The sequence below is a fragment of the Acomys minous genome (assembly GCF_964271855.1).
Source record: "Acomys minous genome assembly, chromosome: 2".
Taxonomy (NCBI): Eukaryota; Metazoa; Chordata; class Mammalia; order Rodentia; family Muridae; genus Acomys; species Acomys minous.
In genome coordinates, this window is record NC_140484.1 from 84,631,730 (window position 1) to 84,651,541 (window position 19,812).

Genomic DNA, 19,812 nt, shown 5'->3' on the forward strand with positions numbered 1-19,812 from the left:
TGTGGCTGAGAGTGACCTGGAACTCCTGGTCACTTGCTGGGATGAGAGTTAGTGCTACCATGCCTGGCTTACGTGGTGCTAGCAACAGGACAGAGAGCCTGGTGAGGGTTGGATGAGCCACACTCCCAGCCTGTGTGTTTCTTTGTTTCTTATTTAGAGGAGGCTGAGACAGGCTCCTGCTATACAACCCAGATTGGCCTGGAACTCAGAGCAACTGTCCTGTCTCCACCTCCTGAGTGCCAAAGTCACAGATTTGAAGCACCAGACTCAGGCTGCATCTTACTTTTCTGAGTCTCCTGCCCTCTGCTGGGGTGTGTGTGCACTCACAACACCTGAATGGCAGCAGAGGCCTATGGGATATCTACTAGGGGCCTGTCTGTGCCCAGCTGCTTGCTCAGGGCATCTCCCTACATGGATGTCAGGCCAACGAAGGAGCAAGGCCTTTTCTGCCTCACCTCCTCTTCTGCCTCCCCTCTTCTTCTGCCTCCCCTCTTCTTCTGTCTCCCCTCTTCTTCTGCCTCCCCTCTTCTTCTGTCTCACCTCCTCTTCTGCCTCCCCTCTTCTACTGTCTCACCTCCTCTTCTGCCTCACCTCTTCTTCTGCCTCCCCTCTTCTTCTGTCTCCCCTCTTCTTCTGCCTCCCCTCTTCTTCTGTCTCCCCTCTTCTTCTGTCTCCCCTCTTCTTCTGCCTCCCCTCTTCTACTGTCTCACCTCCTCTTCTGCCTCACCTCTTCTTCTGCCTCCCCTCTTCTTCTGCCTCCCCTCTTCTTCTGCCTCCCCTCTTCTTCTGTCTCCCCTCTTCTTCTGCCTCCCCTCTTCTTCTGTCTCCCCTCTTCTTCTGCCTCCCCTCTTCTTCTGTCTCACCTCCTCTTCTGCCTCCCCTCTTCTTCTGCCTCCCCTCTTCTTCTGCCTCCCCTCTTCTTCTGTCTCCCCTCTTCTTCTGCCTCCCCTCTTCTTCTGTCTCCCCTCTTCTTCTGCCTCCCCTCTTCTACTGTCTCACCTCCTCTTCTGCCTCCCCTCTTCTTCTGCCTCCCCTCTTCTTCTGTCTCCCCTCCTCTTCTGCCTCCCCTCTTCTTCTGCCTCCCCTCTTCTTCTGTCTCCCCTCTTCTTCTGCCTCCCCTCTTCTTCTGTCTCACCTCCTCTTCTGCCTCCCCTCTTCTACTGTCTCACCTCCTCTTCTGCCTCACCTCTTCTTCTGCCTCCCCTCTTCTTCTGTCTCCCCTCTTCTTCTGCCTCCCCTCTTCTTCTGTCTCCCCTCTTCTTCTGTCTCCCCTCTTCTTCTGCCTCCCCTCTTCTACTGTCTCACCTCCTCTTCTGCCTCACCTCTTCTTCTGCCTCCCCTCTTCTTCTGCCTCCCCTCTTCTTCTGCCTCCCCTCTTCTTCTGTCTCCCCTCTTCTTCTGCCTCCCCTCTTCTTCTGTCTCCCCTCTTCTTCTGCCTCCCCTCTTCTTCTGTCTCACCTCCTCTTCTGCCTCCCCTCTTCTTCTGCCTCCCCTCTTCTTCTGCCTCCCCTCTTCTTCTGTCTCCCCTCTTCTTCTGCCTCCCCTCTTCTTCTGTCTCCCCTCTTCTTCTGCCTCCCCTCTTCTACTGTCTCACCTCCTCTTCTGCCTCCCCTCTTCTTCTGCCTCCCCTCTTCTTCTGTCTCCCCTCCTCTTCTGCCTCCCCTCTTCTACTGTCTCCCCTCTTCTTCTGCCTCCCCTCTTCTTCTGCCTCCCCTCTTCTTCTGTCTCACCTCCTCTTCTGCCTCACCTCTTCTTCTGCCTCCCCTCTTCTTCTGTCTCCCCTCCTCTTCTGCCTCCCCTCTTCTTCTGCCTCACCTCTTCTTCTGCCTCCCCTCTTCTTCTGCCTCACCTCTTCTACTGTCTCACCTCCTCTTCTGCCTCACCTCTTCTTCTGCCTCACCTCCTCTTCTGCCTCACCTCTTCTTCTGCCTCACCTCCTCTTCTGCCTCACCTCTTCTTCTGCCTCACCTCTTCTTCTGCCTCACCTCTTCTTCTGCCTCACCTCTTCCTCTGCCTCACCTCTTCTTCTGCCTCCCCTCTTCTTCTGCCTCCCCTCTTCTTCTGCCTCACCTCCTCTTCTGCCTCACCTCTTCTTCTGCTTCACCTCTTCTGCCTCACCTCTTCTTCTGCCTCACCTCTTCTTCTGCCTCACCTCTTCTTCTGCCTCACCTCTTCTTCTGCTCACCTCTTCTGCCTCACCTCTTCTTCTGCCTCACCTCTTCTTCTGCCTCACCTCTTCTTCTGTCTCACCTCTTCTTCTGCCTCACCTCTTCTTCTGCCTCACCTCTTCTTCTGCCTCACCTCTTCTTCTGCCTCCCCTCTTCTTCTGTCTCACCTCCTCTTCTGCCTCACCTCTTCTTCTGCCTCACCTCTTCTTCTGCCTCACCTCTTCTTCTGTCTCACCTCTTCTTCTGCCTCACCTCTTCTTCTGCCTCACCTCTTCTTCTGTCTCACCTCTTCTTCTGCCTCACCTCTTCTTCTGCCTCACCTCTTCTTCTGCCTCACCTCTTCTTCTGTCTCACCTCTTCTTCTGCCTCACCTCTTCTTCTGCCTCACCTCTTCTTCTGCCTCACCTCTTCTTCTGCCTCACCTCTTCTTCTGTCTCACCTCCTCTTCTGCCTCACCTCTTCTTCTGCCTCACCTCCTCTTCTGCCTCACCTCTTCTTCTGCCTCCCCTCTTCTTCTGCCTCCCCTCTTCTACTGTCTCACCTCCTCTTCTGCCTCACCTCTTCTTCTGCCTCACCTCCTCTTCTGCCTCACCTCTTCTTCTGCCTCCCCTCTTCTTCTGCCTCCCCTCTTCTACTGTCTCACCTCCTCTTCTGCCTCACCTCTTCTTCTGCCTCACCTTCTCTTCTGCCTCACCTCTTCTTCTGCCTCACCTCCTCTTCTGCCTCACCTCTTCTTCTGCCTCACCTCTTCTTCTGCCTCACCTCTTCTTCTGCCTCACCTCTTCCTCTGCCTCACCTCTTCTTCTGCCTCCCCTCTTCTTCTGCCTCCCCTCTTCTTCTGCCTCACCTCCTCTTCTGCCTCACCTCTTCTTCTGCTTCACCTCTTCTGCCTCACCTCTTCTTCTGCCTCACCTCTTCTTCTGCTTCACCTCTTCTGCCTCACCTCTTCTTCTGCCTCACCTCTTCTTCTGCCTCACCTCTTCTTCTGTCTCACCTCCTCTTCTGCCTCACCTCTTCTTCTGCCTCACCTCTTCTTCTGCCTCCCCTCTTCTTCTGCCTCCCCTCTTCTTCTGCCTCCCCTCTTCTACTGTCTCACCTCCTCTTCTGCCTCACCTCTTCTTCTGCCTCACCTCCTCTTCTGCCTCACCTCTTCTTCTGCCTCACCTCTTCCTCTGCCTCACCTCTTCTTCTGCCTCCCCTCTTCTTCTGCCTCCCCTCTTCTTCTGCCTCACCTCTTCTTCTGCCTCACCTCTTCTTCTGCCTCACCTCTTCTTCTGCCTCACCTCTTCTTCTGCCTCACCTCTTCTTCTGCTTCACCTCTTCTGCCTCACCTCTTCTTCTGCCTCACCTCTTCTTCTGCCTCACCTCTTCTTCTGTCTCACCTCCTCTTCTGCCTCACCTCTTCCTCTGCCTCACCTCTTCTTCTGCCTCACCTCCTCTTCTGCCTCACCTCTTCTTCTGCTTCACCTCTTCTGTCTCACCTCTTCTTCTGCCTCACCTCTTCTTCTGCCTCACCTCTTCTTCTGTCTCACCTCCTCTTCTGCCTCACCTCTTCTTCTGCCTCACCTCCTCTTCTGCCTCACCTCTTCTTCTGCTTCACCTCTTCTGTCTCACCTCTTCTTCTGCCTCACCTCTTCTTCTGCTTCACCTCTTCTGCCTCACCTCTTCTTCTGCCTCACCTCTTCTTCTGCCTCACCTCTTCTTCTGCCTCACCTCTTCTTCTGCCTCACCTCTTCTTCTGCCTCACCTCTTCTTCTGCTTCACCTCTTCTGCCTCACCTTTTCTTCTGCTTCACCTCTTCTGCCTCACCTCTTCTTCTGTCTCACCTCTTCTTCTGCCTCACCTCTTCTTCTGCCTCACCTCTTCTTCTGCCTCACCTCTTCTTCTGCCTCACCTCTTCTTCTGCCTCACCTCTTCTTCTGCCTCACCTCTTCTTCTGCTTCACCTCTTCTGCCTCACCTCTTCTTCTGCCTCACCTCTTCTTCTGCCTCACCTCTTCTTCTGCCTCACCTCTTCTTCTGCTTCACCTCTTCTGCCTCACCTTTTCTTCTGCATCACCTCTTCTGCCTCACCTCTTCTTCTGCCTCACCTCTTCTTCTGTCTCACCTCTTCTTCTGCCTCACCTCTTCTGCCTCACCTCCTCTTCTGCCTCACCTCTTCTTCTGCCTCACCTCTTCTTCTGCTTCACCTCTTCTTCTGCCTCACCTCTTCTTCTGCTTCACCTCTTCTGCCTCACCTTTTCTTCTGCATCACCTCTTCTGCCTCACCTCTTCTTCTGCCTCACCTCTTCTTCTGTCTCACCTCTTCTTCTGCCTCACCTCTTCTGTCTCACCTCCTCTTCTGCCTCACCTCTTCTTCTGCCTCACCTCTTCTTCTGCTTCACCTCTTCTGCCTCACCTCTTCTTCTGCCTCACCTCTTCTTCTGCCTCACCTCTTCTTCTGCTTCACCTCTTCTGCCTCACCTCTTCTTCTGCCTCACCTCTTCTTCTGCCTCACCTCTTCTTCTGCTTCACCTCTTCTGCCTCACCTCTTCTTCTGCCTCACCTCTTCTTCTGCCTCACCTCTTCTTCTGCTTCACCTCTTCTGCCTCACCTTTTCTTCTGCATCACCTCTTCTGCCTCACCTCTTCCTCTGCCTCACCTCTTCTTCTGTCTCACCTCTTCTTCTGTCTCACCTCTTCTGCCTCACCTCCTCTTCTGCCTCACCTCCTCTTCTGCCTCACCTCTTCTTCTGCTTCACCTCTTCTGCCTCACCTCTTCTGCCTCACCTCTTCTTCTGCCTCACCTCTTCTTCTGCCTCACCTCTTCTTCTGTCTCACCTCTTCTTCTGCCTCACCTCTTCTTCTGTCTCACCTCCTCTTCTGCCTCACCTCTTCTTCTGCTTCACCTCTTCTGCCTCACCTCTTCTTCTGCCTCACCTCTTCTTCTGCCTCACCTCTTCTGCCTCACCTCTTCTGCCTCACCTCTTCTTCTGCCTCACCTCTTCTGCCTCACCTCTTCTTCTGTCTTACCTCTTCTTCTGCTTCACCTCTTCTGCCTCCCCTCTTCTTCTGCCTCTTGGTTCTGATGGTTTTGCCAGTTTGCAGTCTTTTCATTCTTCCCCCTTCTTTCACCTCGGCTCCAGCCCCGGCCCCGCTTGCTCCTGCCTCAGCTCTGATTTCTGGCTCCTTCACTTTAGGTAGAGGAGATGGATTTTTGCCTCCTAGCACTCAATCTCCCTGTCCCTCCCTGTAACTTTTTCCAGTAGCCTGCTTGTTAGAGAAGACCCCTCTTGCACACTTCTCTTGCACATTCTTGCACACCCCTCTTGCACACTCTTCACCCTACCCTGGCTTAGGTACCCTGTGTCCTTTGCCCTGCTGTCTCTCAGTGGTGCTGCCAGCATGAGAAGAGAGGGACTGTGAGCCTGCATTCAGGCATCTGGTCCCTGTCACCTTCTAGTGGGAACCAGACAGCTGAGAGACCAGGAAGTTGCTACACAGAGAGGCTCGGTGGCATGTCACCATAACAGAGACCAGAGTTAGGGGAGATGTACAGACTGGGTTGGGAAGGTGCAGCAAAGCCAGGCCCACCACCATGAATGTCTGGAGGAAAGAGACAACTCCTGCTCCTGACAAGCCACCACTGTGCGCTGTGGACACTGCCTGTGCTTGGGGGGAACACCTGAGTGGCCCTGGGCAGCCAGACCTCTGATCTGCCCTTTCCTCAGGGATCTTTTTCTCCCAGCTGAGAGGACATCAATGTTCAGGGTTGTGTTAGCTCTTATTGTGAAAGCCCTGGGGACAAGCACTGGCTGAGAGGGACAGGTCTGAGCTTATTTGCTTCCACCCTGAGCCTACACCACCTGCCGTCCCCCGCCTCCTCAGCCTTGCTTATGACTGCTGTCCAGGAAGAAGGAAGTCTTCAGCTGTCCAGGCTTTGGAGCCTCTCCTCCACACAAAGTCGGGGAAGCCCTCTCTTAGCTCCGGCCCTCTTTGCTACCATACAGCAGACAGTTTCCTCCCTTGTCCTCACCTGATGAACTTACTCTCGGGCACAGGAGTGTGGCTGACACAAATGCTTCCTGCCTCCCTTTTCTCCTCACCGTCCCTCCCCTGGGCCCCCGAGTTTCCGATCTGCCATCTGCCTGAATCCTCTCAGGCACTCAGCCCAAGACATATCCCTGAGCTGGAGCTGAGCGAGCAGCAATGTCGCCAGTGTGTGTGTGACTCCTGAGAGTCAGCATCCCAACCTGAGTGGGACCAAGAGTCAGCGCCCCAGGGGCTAGAGGAGTGTTCTGTGTTGGGTGCCCTGTGGCTAGGAAGGAGACTACTTGACCAGCCTACACCACAGCGACCTCTGTAGTCCCTGGAGTCTCATGACTTCTGGAGACAGCGAGTGTGCGTGTGTGTGTGTGTGTGTGTGTGTGTGTGTGTGTGTGTGTGTGTGTGGTGTGGCTCACACCTGTGAAGGCCAGAGGTCAGCCTCAGTGTCCCTCAGATCTGCACTGTGGATTTTGGGTTTAGTTTTGTTTTGGTTCTTGGTTTTCCTTCTTTCTTTCTTTTTAACATTTATCATTTTATGTGGTCAGAGGACAGCTTGCAGGAGTCTGTTCTCTCCCTCCATCACACTCAGGTTTGGCTGTGGGCAGCTTTACCGACTAAGCCGTCTCATCAACCTCATACACACTGTTTTTAAACAGGGCATCTCTCTGGCCCAGGGCTCACCCATTTGGCTAGACTGTCTAAGCAGCAAGCCCATGGGTCCCGTTTCTTCCTCCTCAGTACTGGGTTACAAATACACTCCCAAGTCTTGTTTACATTGCTTGTGGTGACTGAACTCACCAAGCACTTTACTCATGGAGCTATCATCTCAGGTGTGTGTGCGTGTGCGTGTGCGTGTGCGTGTGCGTGTGCGTGTGCGTGTGTGTGTGTGTGTGTAACATGTGTATTGATGCATTGGCAGTACTTGGAATGGAACCTTGGCCTTTATGCAGACTTGGTAGGAGCTCTACCACCCCCAGCCCCTCACTGGGGGATTCTAGGCAGATGCTCTGATGCTGAGCCACGCCCCCAGCCCTCTTTTTTTCTTCTTCTTTAGAGACAGAATTTCATTACGTTGCCCAGGCTGGCCTTGAACTTGGATTCTTCCACTGCCCTCTGCATAGCAAGCATAACAAGCCTGTGCCTCCATGCCCAGCCTCTTTCTTAACTCTGTAGTTGACCTTGAACCAGTGTCTAGAGGTGTCTGTTTGTGAAATGGGGATGCCAGCAGTTCTTAGAGGGCTATTGCCCACAGAAAGGGGTGTTCCTCAAGAAACACTGCAGGAGGGTGTGCTATCCACACTCACTGCTGGTGTGTTCACGGCTGTGTGCTGCGAGCCTGCTCTAGTGCAGCCTGTGCCTGCAGCCACTTGAGGTGCACACTAGTTTGGCCAGTGTGGAGTTCGTGGGCAGGTTCTGGCTCCAAGCAAAGATGAGCCTCCCCTAGTGGCAGGTTATTTAGAGGGGCACACAGAAACGCACTGGGATCTAGCCAGCCAGGTGGCAGTGTGGCACGGAAGGAGGGAGGGAGAGTTGGGACACAGGTGTCCAACCAAAAGCAGTGACCTCCTGGGGACAGGTGAAGACCTCAGGTGGAGGAATATCCCAGACTAGTCTGTCTGACTTGGGCAACTCTTAGAGTGTGCCTGGACTGGGTACAGGTGTGTCTGCGACAAGAGGCAGAGACGTAACCTAACAGGAAAGGTGTGCAGCCCAGCGTCCACACCAGTGTGTTCCCCTCTTTCTTCACCTGGAATTCTCTGAGTGTCACAAGTTTTAAAACCAAACAGAGGTGCTGGAGAGATGGCTCAGTGGTTAAGAGCACTGATTGTTCTTCCAAAGGTCCTGAGTTCAATTCCCAGCAACCGCGTGTTGGCCCACAACCATCTATAATGTGATCTGATGCCCTCTTCTGGCCTGTGGATGTATATGTAGACAGAGCATTGTATACATAATAATAAATAAATAGATTTTAAAAAGAAAAAAAAGAAAACCAAACAGAGAGCAAAGCAGATGAGACCCCACTCTTGGAGAATGTGCATCCCAGTAGACATGGTCTGAGAAGTTAGGTAGCAGAAAACAGCTGGAGAAAGGAAATGCACCAGGTGTCATTGACAGAGAAAGTGACATGGCAGAGAGATGCAGGCGGAGTGAACCCCCCTCCCCCAGGCTGGTTCTCTCCCCTCCTTGGAGTGAGGTCTTCACCTTTAGATAAAGGTGTGATTCGGAAGTTGCTGGGTAGGCCCTGAGCAGCTACGGGTGGGATCTGGTTGCCATGTTGACAGAGTCCCCCTGGCCACCTGTGGGACCAGACACATGCTCTGGGAGGCAGCCATAGAGAGACCCGGTAGCAGTGAGGTGGAGGCTAGTTCAGGAGCTAGCTGAGTATGAGCTGAGTTGACCTGTCAGCACTCTAGTGCTGAGACAGAAGAGCCTGTGTTCAACATGCTATGCTTCCACCTCCAGCCATCTGGCAAGTACCTGCATTAGCCCTCTCATGGTGGACGGCACCAGAACTCACAAAACTGAGGACTTATGGCAGATCTGGGGGTCCAACTCAGTCCTTTCCCAGAGCTCTAACCGGCACTACCTCCATTTGTAGCCCATGGTATGCTGAGCCTTGTTCCATGGGTAAGCACTGGTTGGCATTTGCTTCGGTGTCTAGAACATAGTGGGGGCTTCATACACAGGTTTTAGATAAAGTAATAGGAAAGAGGAGGGATGACAGGTGGGCAGAGACAAAGAGGTAGAAGAATTGATGGGTGAGTGGAGATGGATGGATGGGTGGATGGATGGATGGATGGATGGATGGATGGAGATGGATGGATGGAGATGGATGGTGGATGGATGGATGGATGGATGGATGGATGGGTGGATGGATGGGTGGGTGGATGGATGGATGGAGATGGATGGATGGATGGATGGGTGGATGGATGGATGGATGGGTGAGTGGAGATGGATGGATGGAGATGGATGGTGGATGGATGGATGGATGGATGGATGGATGGGTGGATGGATGGGTGGGTGGATGGATGGATGGAGATGGATGGATGGATGGATGGATGGGTGGATGGAGATGGATGGATGGAGATGGATGGTGGATGGATGGATGGATGGATGGATGGGTGGATGGATGGGTGGGTGGATGGATGGATGGAGATGGATGGATGGATGGATGGATGGATGGGTGGATGGAGATGGATGGATGGAGATGGATGGTGGATGGATGGATGGATGGATGGATGGATGGATGGGTGGATGGATGGGTGGGTGGATGGATGGATGGAGATGGATGGGATGGATGGAGATGGATGGGTGGATGGATGATGGATGGATGGAGATGGATGGATGGGTGGATGGATGGATGGATGGATGGATGGATGGATGGAGTGGATGGATGGATGGTGGTGGATGGGATGGATGGATGGATGGATGGGTGGATGGAGGAGGATGGATGGATGGTTGGATGGATGGATAGGTGGAGATGGATGGTGGATGGATGGATGTGAGATGGATGGATGGATGGATGGGATGGAGGTTGGATGGGGATGGATTGATAGATGGATGGGATGGATGGAGATGGATGGTGGAGATGGAGGAGGGGTTTGGGTGGGGGTGGTGGTGGATGGGTGGAGGGTTGGATGGTTGTGGGTTGGAGGGTTGGGTTGGGTTGGTGGGGATTTGGGGTGTGGGTTTGTGGTGTTGGGAGTGGGTGGTGGGATGGATGGATGGGTGGATGGATGGATAGGTGGAGATGGATGGATGGATGGATGGATGGGTGAGTGGAGATGGATGGATGGGTGGATGGATGGATGGATGGATGGATAGATGGATGGAGATGGATGGATGGATGGATGGATGGATGGAGATGGATGGATGGATGGATGGGTGGATGATGGATGGAGATGGATGGATGGATGGATGGGTGGATGGATGGATGGAGATGGATGGATGGATGGGTGGATGGATGGGTGGATGGGCAAATGGATGGATGGATGCATACATAAAGGGGTAGATAGAGACATAAATGGATGGATGAACAGAGAAATGGATGGTTGATGGATGGATAAAGAATGGAGAGATGGCTAAAGGGAAGGATGAATGGATATATAGATAAATGAATTTATGAATGGATGGATGGGTGAATGAGTAGAAGAGATGGATGGACAAAGAGGGGAAATAGACAGGCGGATGGAAGGATGGATTATATAGATGAGTGAATGGGTAGGGGGCGATACACAGGGGAGTGGATGGACAGATGGATGGATGGATGGATGGACAGACAGAGGAATGGATAGATGGGTGGATATGTAGATGAATGGATGTTTGGACAGACAGATGGAAGGAGCAGTGGATAGCTGAAGGGAGACATTAGGTGAATAAGTAGAGTGTAGCTTCCCAGCCTATTCTGCAGAGGGCACTAGGAGGCGGGTATTAGTCTGTGGCTGAGGCAGGGTGGGGTGGGGCATCAGGGGTAGTTTTCTTTGTGGCAAGAATGAGTACTGATCCCAGCCGAAGGACAGGTTGATGGTGACATGGGCCTAAGTTGGCTGGCATAGGTTTGCTCGGGTATTAGAATGGGGTTAAATCAGTTGTCCATGAGGTAGCGGTTGGGGGGAGGGGGCCCTAGAACAGACACAGGGGTGCCAGGATAGACCCTGAGGATGCGTGAGGGGATGTCTTGGTCCAGCGGCATGGAGTCCACGCGGCCGAGCCTGGTTCTGCAGCTGAAGCTGGTGTGTGTGTGTGTGTGTGTGTGTGTGTGTGTGTGTGTGTGTGTGTGCCATGAGGCTCTAGCTTGGCACAGTCCAAACCCCTCTCCCCTGGCAGCACAGCCGACAACCTTCCTCCCCCGCTTCCCCCGACCTTCCCTGACTGCCCAGAACCAACGGGTTAATTAGATAACGGAGCCTTTGATTAGCGGGGGAGGGGGAGGCCACCCCCTGGCTGAGCTAGCTGGGAGGGGGAAGTCGAGTGAGGGTGGAGGGAAGGAGGGAGGGAGCGCCCTCCCCGCTGGAAGGAGAGAAAGAAGGAGGGAGGGGGCGGGGAGGGAGCGAGCTGGGCTCTGCACTGCCGTGTGACTAGAAATTGTAATCGCAGAGAAAGGGAGCAAGGCAGAGCTGGGAGAGGGACGGCGAGGCAGGCCCCAGGACAGACAGACAGACAGACGGACAGTGGGAACCTGACTGAGCCAGGCTCCCAGAAATGACAGGGTAACAGGGGACAGTGGAGGAGAAGGACGGACAGACTAGGGGTCTAGTGATCTTCAGGGAGGCAAGACAGAGTCGGGGGGAGCTGGGGAGAGGGGCAGAGGCTGTGTCTGAGTGAAGAGAAAGGGAGCTGGTGTGGGGGGAGCAGAAGTGGGGGGCAAAGGACCAGAGGAGGCAAGGGTTTGCTTGTGTGGTGGCCAAGAGAAGAAGCCCACGCTCCCCTAGAGGGTGGGGAGGGCAACAGAAGGGGGGGGTGCAGGGAGACCCAAGAAGCCCCTGCGCCCCCCCCCCCAGCACAAGCTCAACGGGTAGCAATAGGAAGCCGGGGTGGCAGGGCCCCGGGGCAACTGCAGGCATGCGGAGGGGGGGGCCTGGGGCACAGAGAGAAGGCCATCGGAAGCCAAGCCACCAGGGTGAGTGTCCCTCAGTGTGCATGCTCTGGGAGCGGGAGACAAGGACAAGGAGATGGTGGCAGGAGAGGCGGGAGGGGAGGGTGGGGAGCTGCTGCAGAAGCCTAGATGGGGTGTGCACTGGCAGCCTTCGTGGGGGAGGAGACCCGGCGGCGGGCGCTGGCCTGGGGGGATGGTGGGCCGGGCGAGTGAGCACCACCACCGCACCAGACCCTCGGCTTAGAGGGTCCCCCAGCTGGCCGTTGCCAGAGCCTCAGGAAGTGGGAATAGTGGACCCAGGGTGGGCTGATGAGAAAGCTCACTGGCCACATGTGTGGGAACAAAGACCCCCCACACCCCCTGCTGAAATGGGCCAGTATAGGGCAGGGTCTGGTGGCCAGCCCTGAGGCAGGGGACCCTCTGTCTTTGTCTGTTTCACTCTCATCCTCTGCTTCTCGCATGTCTCATGTCTCTGTCTCGGTTGCTGGGGCCATCTCTTCATTTCCGTGTCTCTTTTCTTGTCTATCTCCCTGTTTCTGCCTCTCTGTCACGGTCTCAGGTCTCTCGGCCTCTGTCTTTCTCTGTCCCGGTTTTTGTCTTTGCCTTCCCTCGCGCCCCCCCCCCCCCACTATCTCTGTCTCTATGTCTCTCACCATCGCTGTCACTGCTCCTTGGTCTGTCTCTGTCTCTCCCTGTATCACCCCCTATCTTCTCCAGCCCTGCCTTCACACACTTGTTCCAACACACAGCGGCACACACATTTCTATCTGGGTTAAAATCTTGGAGGCTGCAGAAGTGTGTGTGTGTGTGTGTGTGTGTGTGTGTGTGTGTGTGCACGCGCACGCGCGCTCATGCGCACCTGTGTGTGTGTGGGGGGGGGGAGCAGCCTTGTGTCCATGGATTGGAGAGGCCGTGTGTGAGGGTGTGTCTGCCCCTGCTGATTGTATGAGTGGGTGGGTGATCATGTCTATGGGGTCCCCCCTCCCTGTCTCGTGGGGACTCTTGTGTGTGTGTGTCCACTTGGGGACGCTGTGTGGAGGGGGCCATTGCAAGCCAGAGGGTAAATCCTGAGGCCAAACCCCTTGTGCCACCCAGTGGGCCTTGAGATGGCCTGGCACACAGTCCGGCAGCTTCCGCTGGCCCTCCACAGGCTGGGGGCGGCGCCTGCTGTGCTGGCTGCAGTTACTGTCCTTCCTGCGAGCCCCATTTGGTTAGCCCGAGTCCCTCCCACCCTGGGGCTCAGGAAAGCTGGGGACAAGCTGGAAGGGTACGGTGATACTGACTTCCCCAGGCAGAGACATGGGGTCCCGACTGCCCCTTCCCTCTCCATCAGCTCCTTCAGCCCCATCCTGCGACAGACAGCCGCTGGCACAGGTCCCACCACAGGCCCGTGTTCCCTCACAGCACCTGCAGTCTTGAAGCACAGAGCCACCGCTATAGTCTCCAACTGTGCCACCACAGGGCAGGGCGAGGACTGTCACCCCCCCTCCCAACAGCCTCTCACCTCCTCCCAGAAGCCCAACCACCTCCTCTCTCCTCCAGAGCTTGGGCAGAGTGAGGGGTGGGAAAGAGGGGCCACAGAGCTGGGCCCCTGTGGCTGGGGCTGTCACACCTGGAGGGAGCCAGCCCTGCAGGAGGAGGGGCTGGTGGAAGGGAGGCTGGGTGTGATGGGACTTTGAGCTTCTCCCCGGCAGGGCCTTTACCTCAGCCATCTTTCCCTCTATCTCTACATATTTACTGTCTGAGATCAATGCAAAAGCATAATTTTTTTTAAAAAAATTTTACAGTACTGGGGGGGGGGAACCAAGGGCTTTGGACACACCGGAAATGTGCTCCACCACTCAGCCACATGTTGCCTTTTTAGTTTTGAACAAGGTCTCACTGCATTGCCCAGGCTGGCCTTCAGTGTACTCTCCAGCCCAGGCTGGCCTGGAACTTTCCATGTTCCTGCCTTGACATCCTGAGCAGCTGAACAGACAGCCCTGCACCCCGCAGGCCTGGCAGCATCTAAGTTTGAATCTAGCTGACTTTGCCATTTACTAACCAAGTGACCTTGGGCACAGATGTCCTCTCTCTTGCCTCAGTTATCCCTTCTGCAGAATGGCCCAGGGAAGGATGGGCCCAGCATCCTTCCCTCTGAGCAGGGGTTGGGGCTTCTGGGGAAACTGAGCCTGATGAGTCCTCCTGAGCAACCTGAGTCCCCGATGATGATGTTTACTGACCAAACGTACTTTCTCCTCCCACAGCCCCCCAGCGTGCCCTCGGAGTATGAACATTGAGGATGGCGCACGCCCACATCCGCGGCTTCCGGTGCCCCTTGCTGCCACCTGGTAGGATGTCCTGGCCCCACGGGGCTCTACTGCTCCTGTGGCTCTTCTCCCCACCCCTGAGGGCCGGTGGGGGCGGTGTGGCTGTGACCTCAGCCGCTGGAGGAGGCTCCCCGCCAGCCACCTCTTGCCCAGCAGCCTGCTCCTGCAGCAACCAGGCCAGCCGGGTGATCTGCACGCGGAGGGAGCTGGCCGAGGTGCCCGCCAGCATCCCTGTCAACACCCGCTACCTGAACCTGCAAGAGAACAGCATCCAGGTGAGCCCGCCTCTGTCACTGGTTGGTCAAGGCACAAGGGGCGCAAGCCTCTGCTCCTCATCCCTCTCACCCTGGGCTTTCTGGTGTCTGCACACCAGTTTCTGTGTCCTCACCCCGCCCACCTTTTGTGATGTATTTATGCAGGCTGTGTGCATTTTCCTGGGGTGCTTGTTGTGCCCCTACACCACAGGCTAAGGTGCCTTGAGGTAGCCAGGAGAGGCTTTTCTATCTCATCCTCGCTGGTGTTGGCTTGCCGTGACATCTCCCAGAAAACCTCAAAGCCTTCTTCTAGGAAAGTGGGGGCTGTTTCCGTCCTGAGGAGCCAGAAGGATGGATGATGGGGACCAAGGGGTTGAGGGTTTGAGGTTTGCACTAGCATAATGGCCAGTGGGGGCTGCACGTGACTTTAGTTAGTCTTTGGCTGGTGCACAGCGAGGCCAGGGACTGTGCTGGTGGCAGAGAGGGCTGTCAGGAGCCACCTCCCACCTCTGCGGCGACAATAACTGGAAAGCTGTCTCTTCAGCGGGCGGCTGAGGTGGAGCTGCCCTGAGTGCTCAGTGGCCTCCTGTCTAACTGTCAGCCGCTGTCATCAGACATGGGGGAGGAGGGCTCACCCAAGTGAGGATTTTGTTGCTGGTTGATCGGTTCTTGGGTTTTGTTTTGCTTTTCCATTTAGCTATCTGTCTGTCTGCCTGCCTGCCTGTCTGTCTGTCTGTCTGTCTATCTATCTATCTATCTATCTATCTATCTATCTATCTATCTATCTGACATAGAATCAGCATCTCACTCCACATCACTGGCTGGTTTGCAACTTTTTCCATATCTCAGGCTGCCCTTAAGCCCAGGTTGGCCCCAACTTGTAGTGACCCTCTTAGCTCAGTCTCCTGTGTGCTGGGATTACAGTTATAAAACCACTACAGTTGGCTGAAGGCCACCGTTTTAAAGGCATCTAGTCAACTCCCAAGTCCTCATGCAGACTGCCTTGTACCCATTTTATATAGAGGGGAGAGAAGAGGGACCCTCACCGAAGGTCCCAAACCTCCAGTCCTCAGCAGAGGGGTCGGTGGCCCCACATAACTCTACTGGAGAGCCAGACACTAAAGAATCGAAGCCCTCAGGGGCACAGGCCCTTTCTGAGTGTCTGGAAAGCCAGGATGGATGAACCAGAGATGCGTGAGACACAATGCCACAGTGCCACCACTGCCCCTGGGGTTAGCCATGTCTTTGACAGGCCCACCTCACCAGCTCCCGCTTCCAACAGGCTCTAGGTCACTTGGCCAGTTCACTTGGCGTCTGCACCCACATCTTTCCAGCTGCAGCCTCAGCTGGGCTATCCATGTCCCTCACTAGGGACAGACCCTCTGCCCCAAAATGGGCATCATCAAAGGATGAAAAGTAGCCATAGAAACAAGAACACTGTCATATGTCACACACCCCGCACCGTGGAGGCTACTGACCTTCCTAAAAGCTGAGATCCAGAAGAGAAAGCCAGGTGGGCCTGGCCTCCCTCAAGGACCTGCCTTCCAAATGACGGGACCACCAGCTGCCTCGAGAGCAACTCGGGAAATGCTGGCTCGGCACAGCAGTGTGCTTATAATTTCAGGAGGGTGACGGTGAAGGCCACCTGCGCTACGTAGTGAGTTCCAGGCCTCTCTATGGGCCACAGAGAGACCGTGTTTCGAATCCAACCAATAAACCAACACACAACAAAAGAAAAAAATTAATGGTTTTAATTATCCATATTTTTTAAAAATCAACACATCCCACCACCCAGATATAAATAACTCCTATTTACATTTGTTTCATACCTTTCTGGGCTTATGTAAATGCGTCTTTTAATTATTTATTACAGAATGAATACAAATTAATTTAGGAAAACTAGAAAATACACCTAGATAAACACGAAGAGACAGAAGCTTCTCGCAGCCCTACAGCTCTCCTTGTCTGGAGTCCCTCAGCCAATGTCCCCAGTGTAGCCTCAGGGCCCTTCCTGCCGTGTGTGTGTGTGTGTGTGTGTGTGTGTGTGTGGTGTTTATGTGCATGCTCATGTGAAAGCCACAATTACTCCTCACCTTTTCTTTTGAAGTGGAGTCTCTCTCTCTCTGAACTGGAGGGCAGGGATCACTAGGCTACCTGGCCAGCAAGCCTCAGGGGTTGTGCTGTCTTCCCTCCCAGTGCTGGGGTGGGGTTGCAGCTATCCACCACCATGCCTGCCTTTTCTTTCTTTCTTTCTTTTCCACCCCAAGACAGGGTTTCTTTGTGTAGCCCTAGCTGTCCTGGGCCTCCTTTGTAGACCAGCAATCCGCCTGCCTCTGCCTCCCAAGTGCTGGAATTAAAGGCGTGGACACCAGCCACCACGCCCCGGCCACGCCTGGCTTTTCAATGGGTGCAGGAGCAAACTCTGGGCCTCCGGCTTCTGCGTCAAGCACTTTCCCGCTGAGCCATGGCCTCAGCCTGCTTTCTTTTCAGAAATAAGAATCACAGTGTTAATGTTGGGTTGGGATTTGGCACCTGGTGATGCACCCAGGAACATCTTTCTTGGAGCTGTCAGTGCCGGGCCTTTGTTTTTGCAGTACTGAGGAGGGAACCTAGAGCCTGCAACATGCTGGGCAGGGACTCTTGTCACTGAGCCATGCCTCCATCCCCTCCCTGGGGGATTCTAGGCAGAGGTTTTACCTCTGAGCCACGCCCCCTGCTCCTCACTGGGGGATTCTAAGCTCTACCACTTGGCCACGCCCCTGCCCTCTTTTCACTTTTTATTTTAAGACAGGTTTTTCCGTCAGTTGCCCAGGCTGGCCTTGAACCTACTGTATAGCCTAGGCAGGCACACTGTGAGCTTGTCATCCTCCTGCCTCCTACCTACTTGAGGACCTGAGATGCCAGGCCTATGCCACTAGATTTGGCTTGCTTTAGGGTTTTTGAAACAGATTCTCACAATGTGTCTCAAGCTGGCGTTGAATTCCATCTCCAGAGTGCTGAGACTACAGGCATGCATCAGCAGGCCTGCCTTCCGGTGTGGCCTGATAAAATCATAGGGTCTCTGTCATCAAGAAGAGACTAGTTACATGGCTGGATGGCCACGCTCTGAGGTGCTATGCACACTACCTTACCCACAGCAGCAGAAGGGTTGAGGAGGTGGGCAGTATGGCTCCATCTGAAGCACTCACCTTGCCTTTGGGTCCCAGCACGGTGACAGTAAGCACTAAAGAAAAACTACTCAGTTCTCAGTTGCAAGAGGAGATGGCTGTGCCACATCTCCCCCATCGCTCCAGCCTCAATCCTAGAACTGGGCTTGCTGGGTCAGAGTTCAAGATCAGACACCTGAGCACAGATGCAAGCCTCCCCCAGCACCTGCAAGCCTGCCCCAGCACCTGCAAGCCTCCCCCAGCACCTGCAAGCCTGCCCCAGCACCTGTAAGCCTCCCCCAGCACCTGCCAGCCTCCCCCAGCACCTGCAAGCCTGCCCCAGCACCTGCAAGCCTGCCCCAGCACCTGTAGGCCTCCCCCAGCACCTGCAAGCCTGCCCCAGCACCTGTAAGCCTCCCCCAGCACCTGCAAGCCTGCCCCAGCACCTGTAAGCCTCCCCCAGCACCTGCAAGCCTCCCCCAGCACCTGCAAGCCTGCCCAGGCACCTGCAAGCCTGCCCCAGCACCTGCAAGCCTCCCCAGCACCTGCAAGCCTCCCCAGCACCTGCAAGCCTCCCCAGCACCTGCAAGCCTGCCCCAGCACCTGCAAGCCTGCCCCAGCACCTGCAAGCCACCCCCAGCACCTGCAAGCCTCCCCCAGCACCTGCAAGCCTCCCCCAGCACCTGCAAGCCTCCCCCAGCACCTGCAAGCCTCCCCCAGCACCTGCAAGCCTCCCCCAGCACCTGCAAGCCTGCCCCAGCACCTGCAAGCCTGCCCCAGCACCTGCAAGCCTGCCCCAGCACCTGCAAGCCTGCCCCAGCACCTGCAAGCCTGCCCCAGCACCTGCAAGCCTGCCCCAGCACCTGTAGGCCTCCCCCAGCACCTGCAAGCCTGCCCCAGCACCTGTAGGCCTCCCCCAGCACCTGCAGGCCTGCCCCAGCACCTGTAGGCCTCCCCCAGCACCTGCAGGCCTCCCCCAGCACCTGCAAGCCTGCCCCAGCACCTACAAGCCTGCCCCAGCACCTGCAAGCCTCCCCAGCACCTGCAAGCCTGCCCAGCACCTGCAAGCCTCCCCAGCACCTGCAAGCCTGCCCCAGCACCTGCAAGCCTGCCCCAGCACCTGCAAGCCTGCCCCAGCACCTGCAAGCCTGCCCCAGCACCTGCAGGCCTGCCCCAGCACCTGCAAGCCTCCTCCAGCACCTGCAAGCCTGCCCCAGCACCTGCAAGCCTGCCCCAGCACCTGCAAGCCTGCCCCAGCACCTGCAAGCCTCCCCAGTACCTGCAAGCCTGCCCCAGCACCTGCAAGCCTGCCCCAGCACCTGCAAGCCTGCCCCAGCACCTGCAAGCCTGCCCCAGCACCTGCAAGCCTCCCCAGTACCTGCAAGCCTCCCCAGCACCTGCAAGCCTCCCCAGCACCTGCAAGCCTGCCCCAGCACCTGCAAGCCTGCCCCAGCACCTGCAAGCCTGCCCCAGCACCTGTAGGCCTGAAAGACTCCCAGATTCCCACCACCTGTTCCCACAGAGCCTAGCCTGGGAGTGCCACACAGGGGGCAGGGGCACTGGACGGACTCTCAGGGTATTGATGGGATCCTGTCTCAAATGTGGCCACCATGGTCATGTGTGTAGGTGGAAGGCAGAGTGTTTAGCACAGGGCTGGGACAGTGGGGGGCCCCATAGGCTAGAAGGGTGATCTTCTCACTTGACTTTACTCTATTTAGGTTGGTTGATTGGTCGGTTTGTGGAGCTGAGGGTGGATCCCGGAATATTTTATTTTTCTTAAACCAGTAGTTGCCCGGTGGACCCCAGTTGTCCAGATGGGCTGGACTCCACAACCTAACAGAACCTGCAGCCTCAGGGTTGCTCTGGCCAGGTGACAGGCCCAGCCCTGGAGAAGTTGAGGTGTGGGAAGCTCTTTCCACAGAAGCTGTTCCACCTGGCCTTCTCCCATCCCCATCTCCCTCCCACCCCCCACAAGCATCTTTTGATGCTCATGCTTGGTCTCTACATTCCTGTGCTCCCGCACGCGCTCGCTCTCTCTCTCTCTCTCTCTCTCTCTCTCTCTCTCTCTCTCTCTCTCTCTCTCTCTCTCTCTCTGTGTGTGTGTGTGTGTGTGTGTGTGTGTGTGTGTATGTCCATTTCTCTGTGCTGGTGTGGGATCATGACTGTAAACTGTATACCTAGTTCTTTATGTGAGTGCTGGGCTCTGAACTTAGTCCTTGTGCCCTGCAGCGTGATCTCCACAGATGGGTTCCTGCCGGGTATTGCTGGTCTTCCGGCCATGTGTGCATTTAACTTAAAGTGCAGCTGCCTCTACA

General features: G+C 55.5%; 1 protein-coding gene across 2 annotated transcripts in view; it reads left to right on the plus strand.

Annotated features, from left to right (window-relative positions):
* LRRC4B (leucine rich repeat containing 4B) overlaps positions 1 to 19,812 on the plus strand; it is a 40,741-nt gene that overhangs the window by 7,196 nt on the left and 13,733 nt on the right. Inside the window, exons 1-2 of one of the 2 annotated variants that reach the window (XM_084770936.1) lie at positions 11,238 to 11,812; positions 14,035 to 14,372. In XM_084770936.1, the coding sequence (XP_084627062.1) occupies positions 14,070 to 14,372 (303 nt within the window). In that variant the 5' untranslated portion in view covers positions 11,238 to 11,812; positions 14,035 to 14,069. Of the gene's footprint in view, positions 1 to 11,237; positions 11,813 to 14,034; positions 14,373 to 19,812 lie in introns of those variants that run through there. The other variant, XM_084770937.1, reaches the window with a different exon arrangement.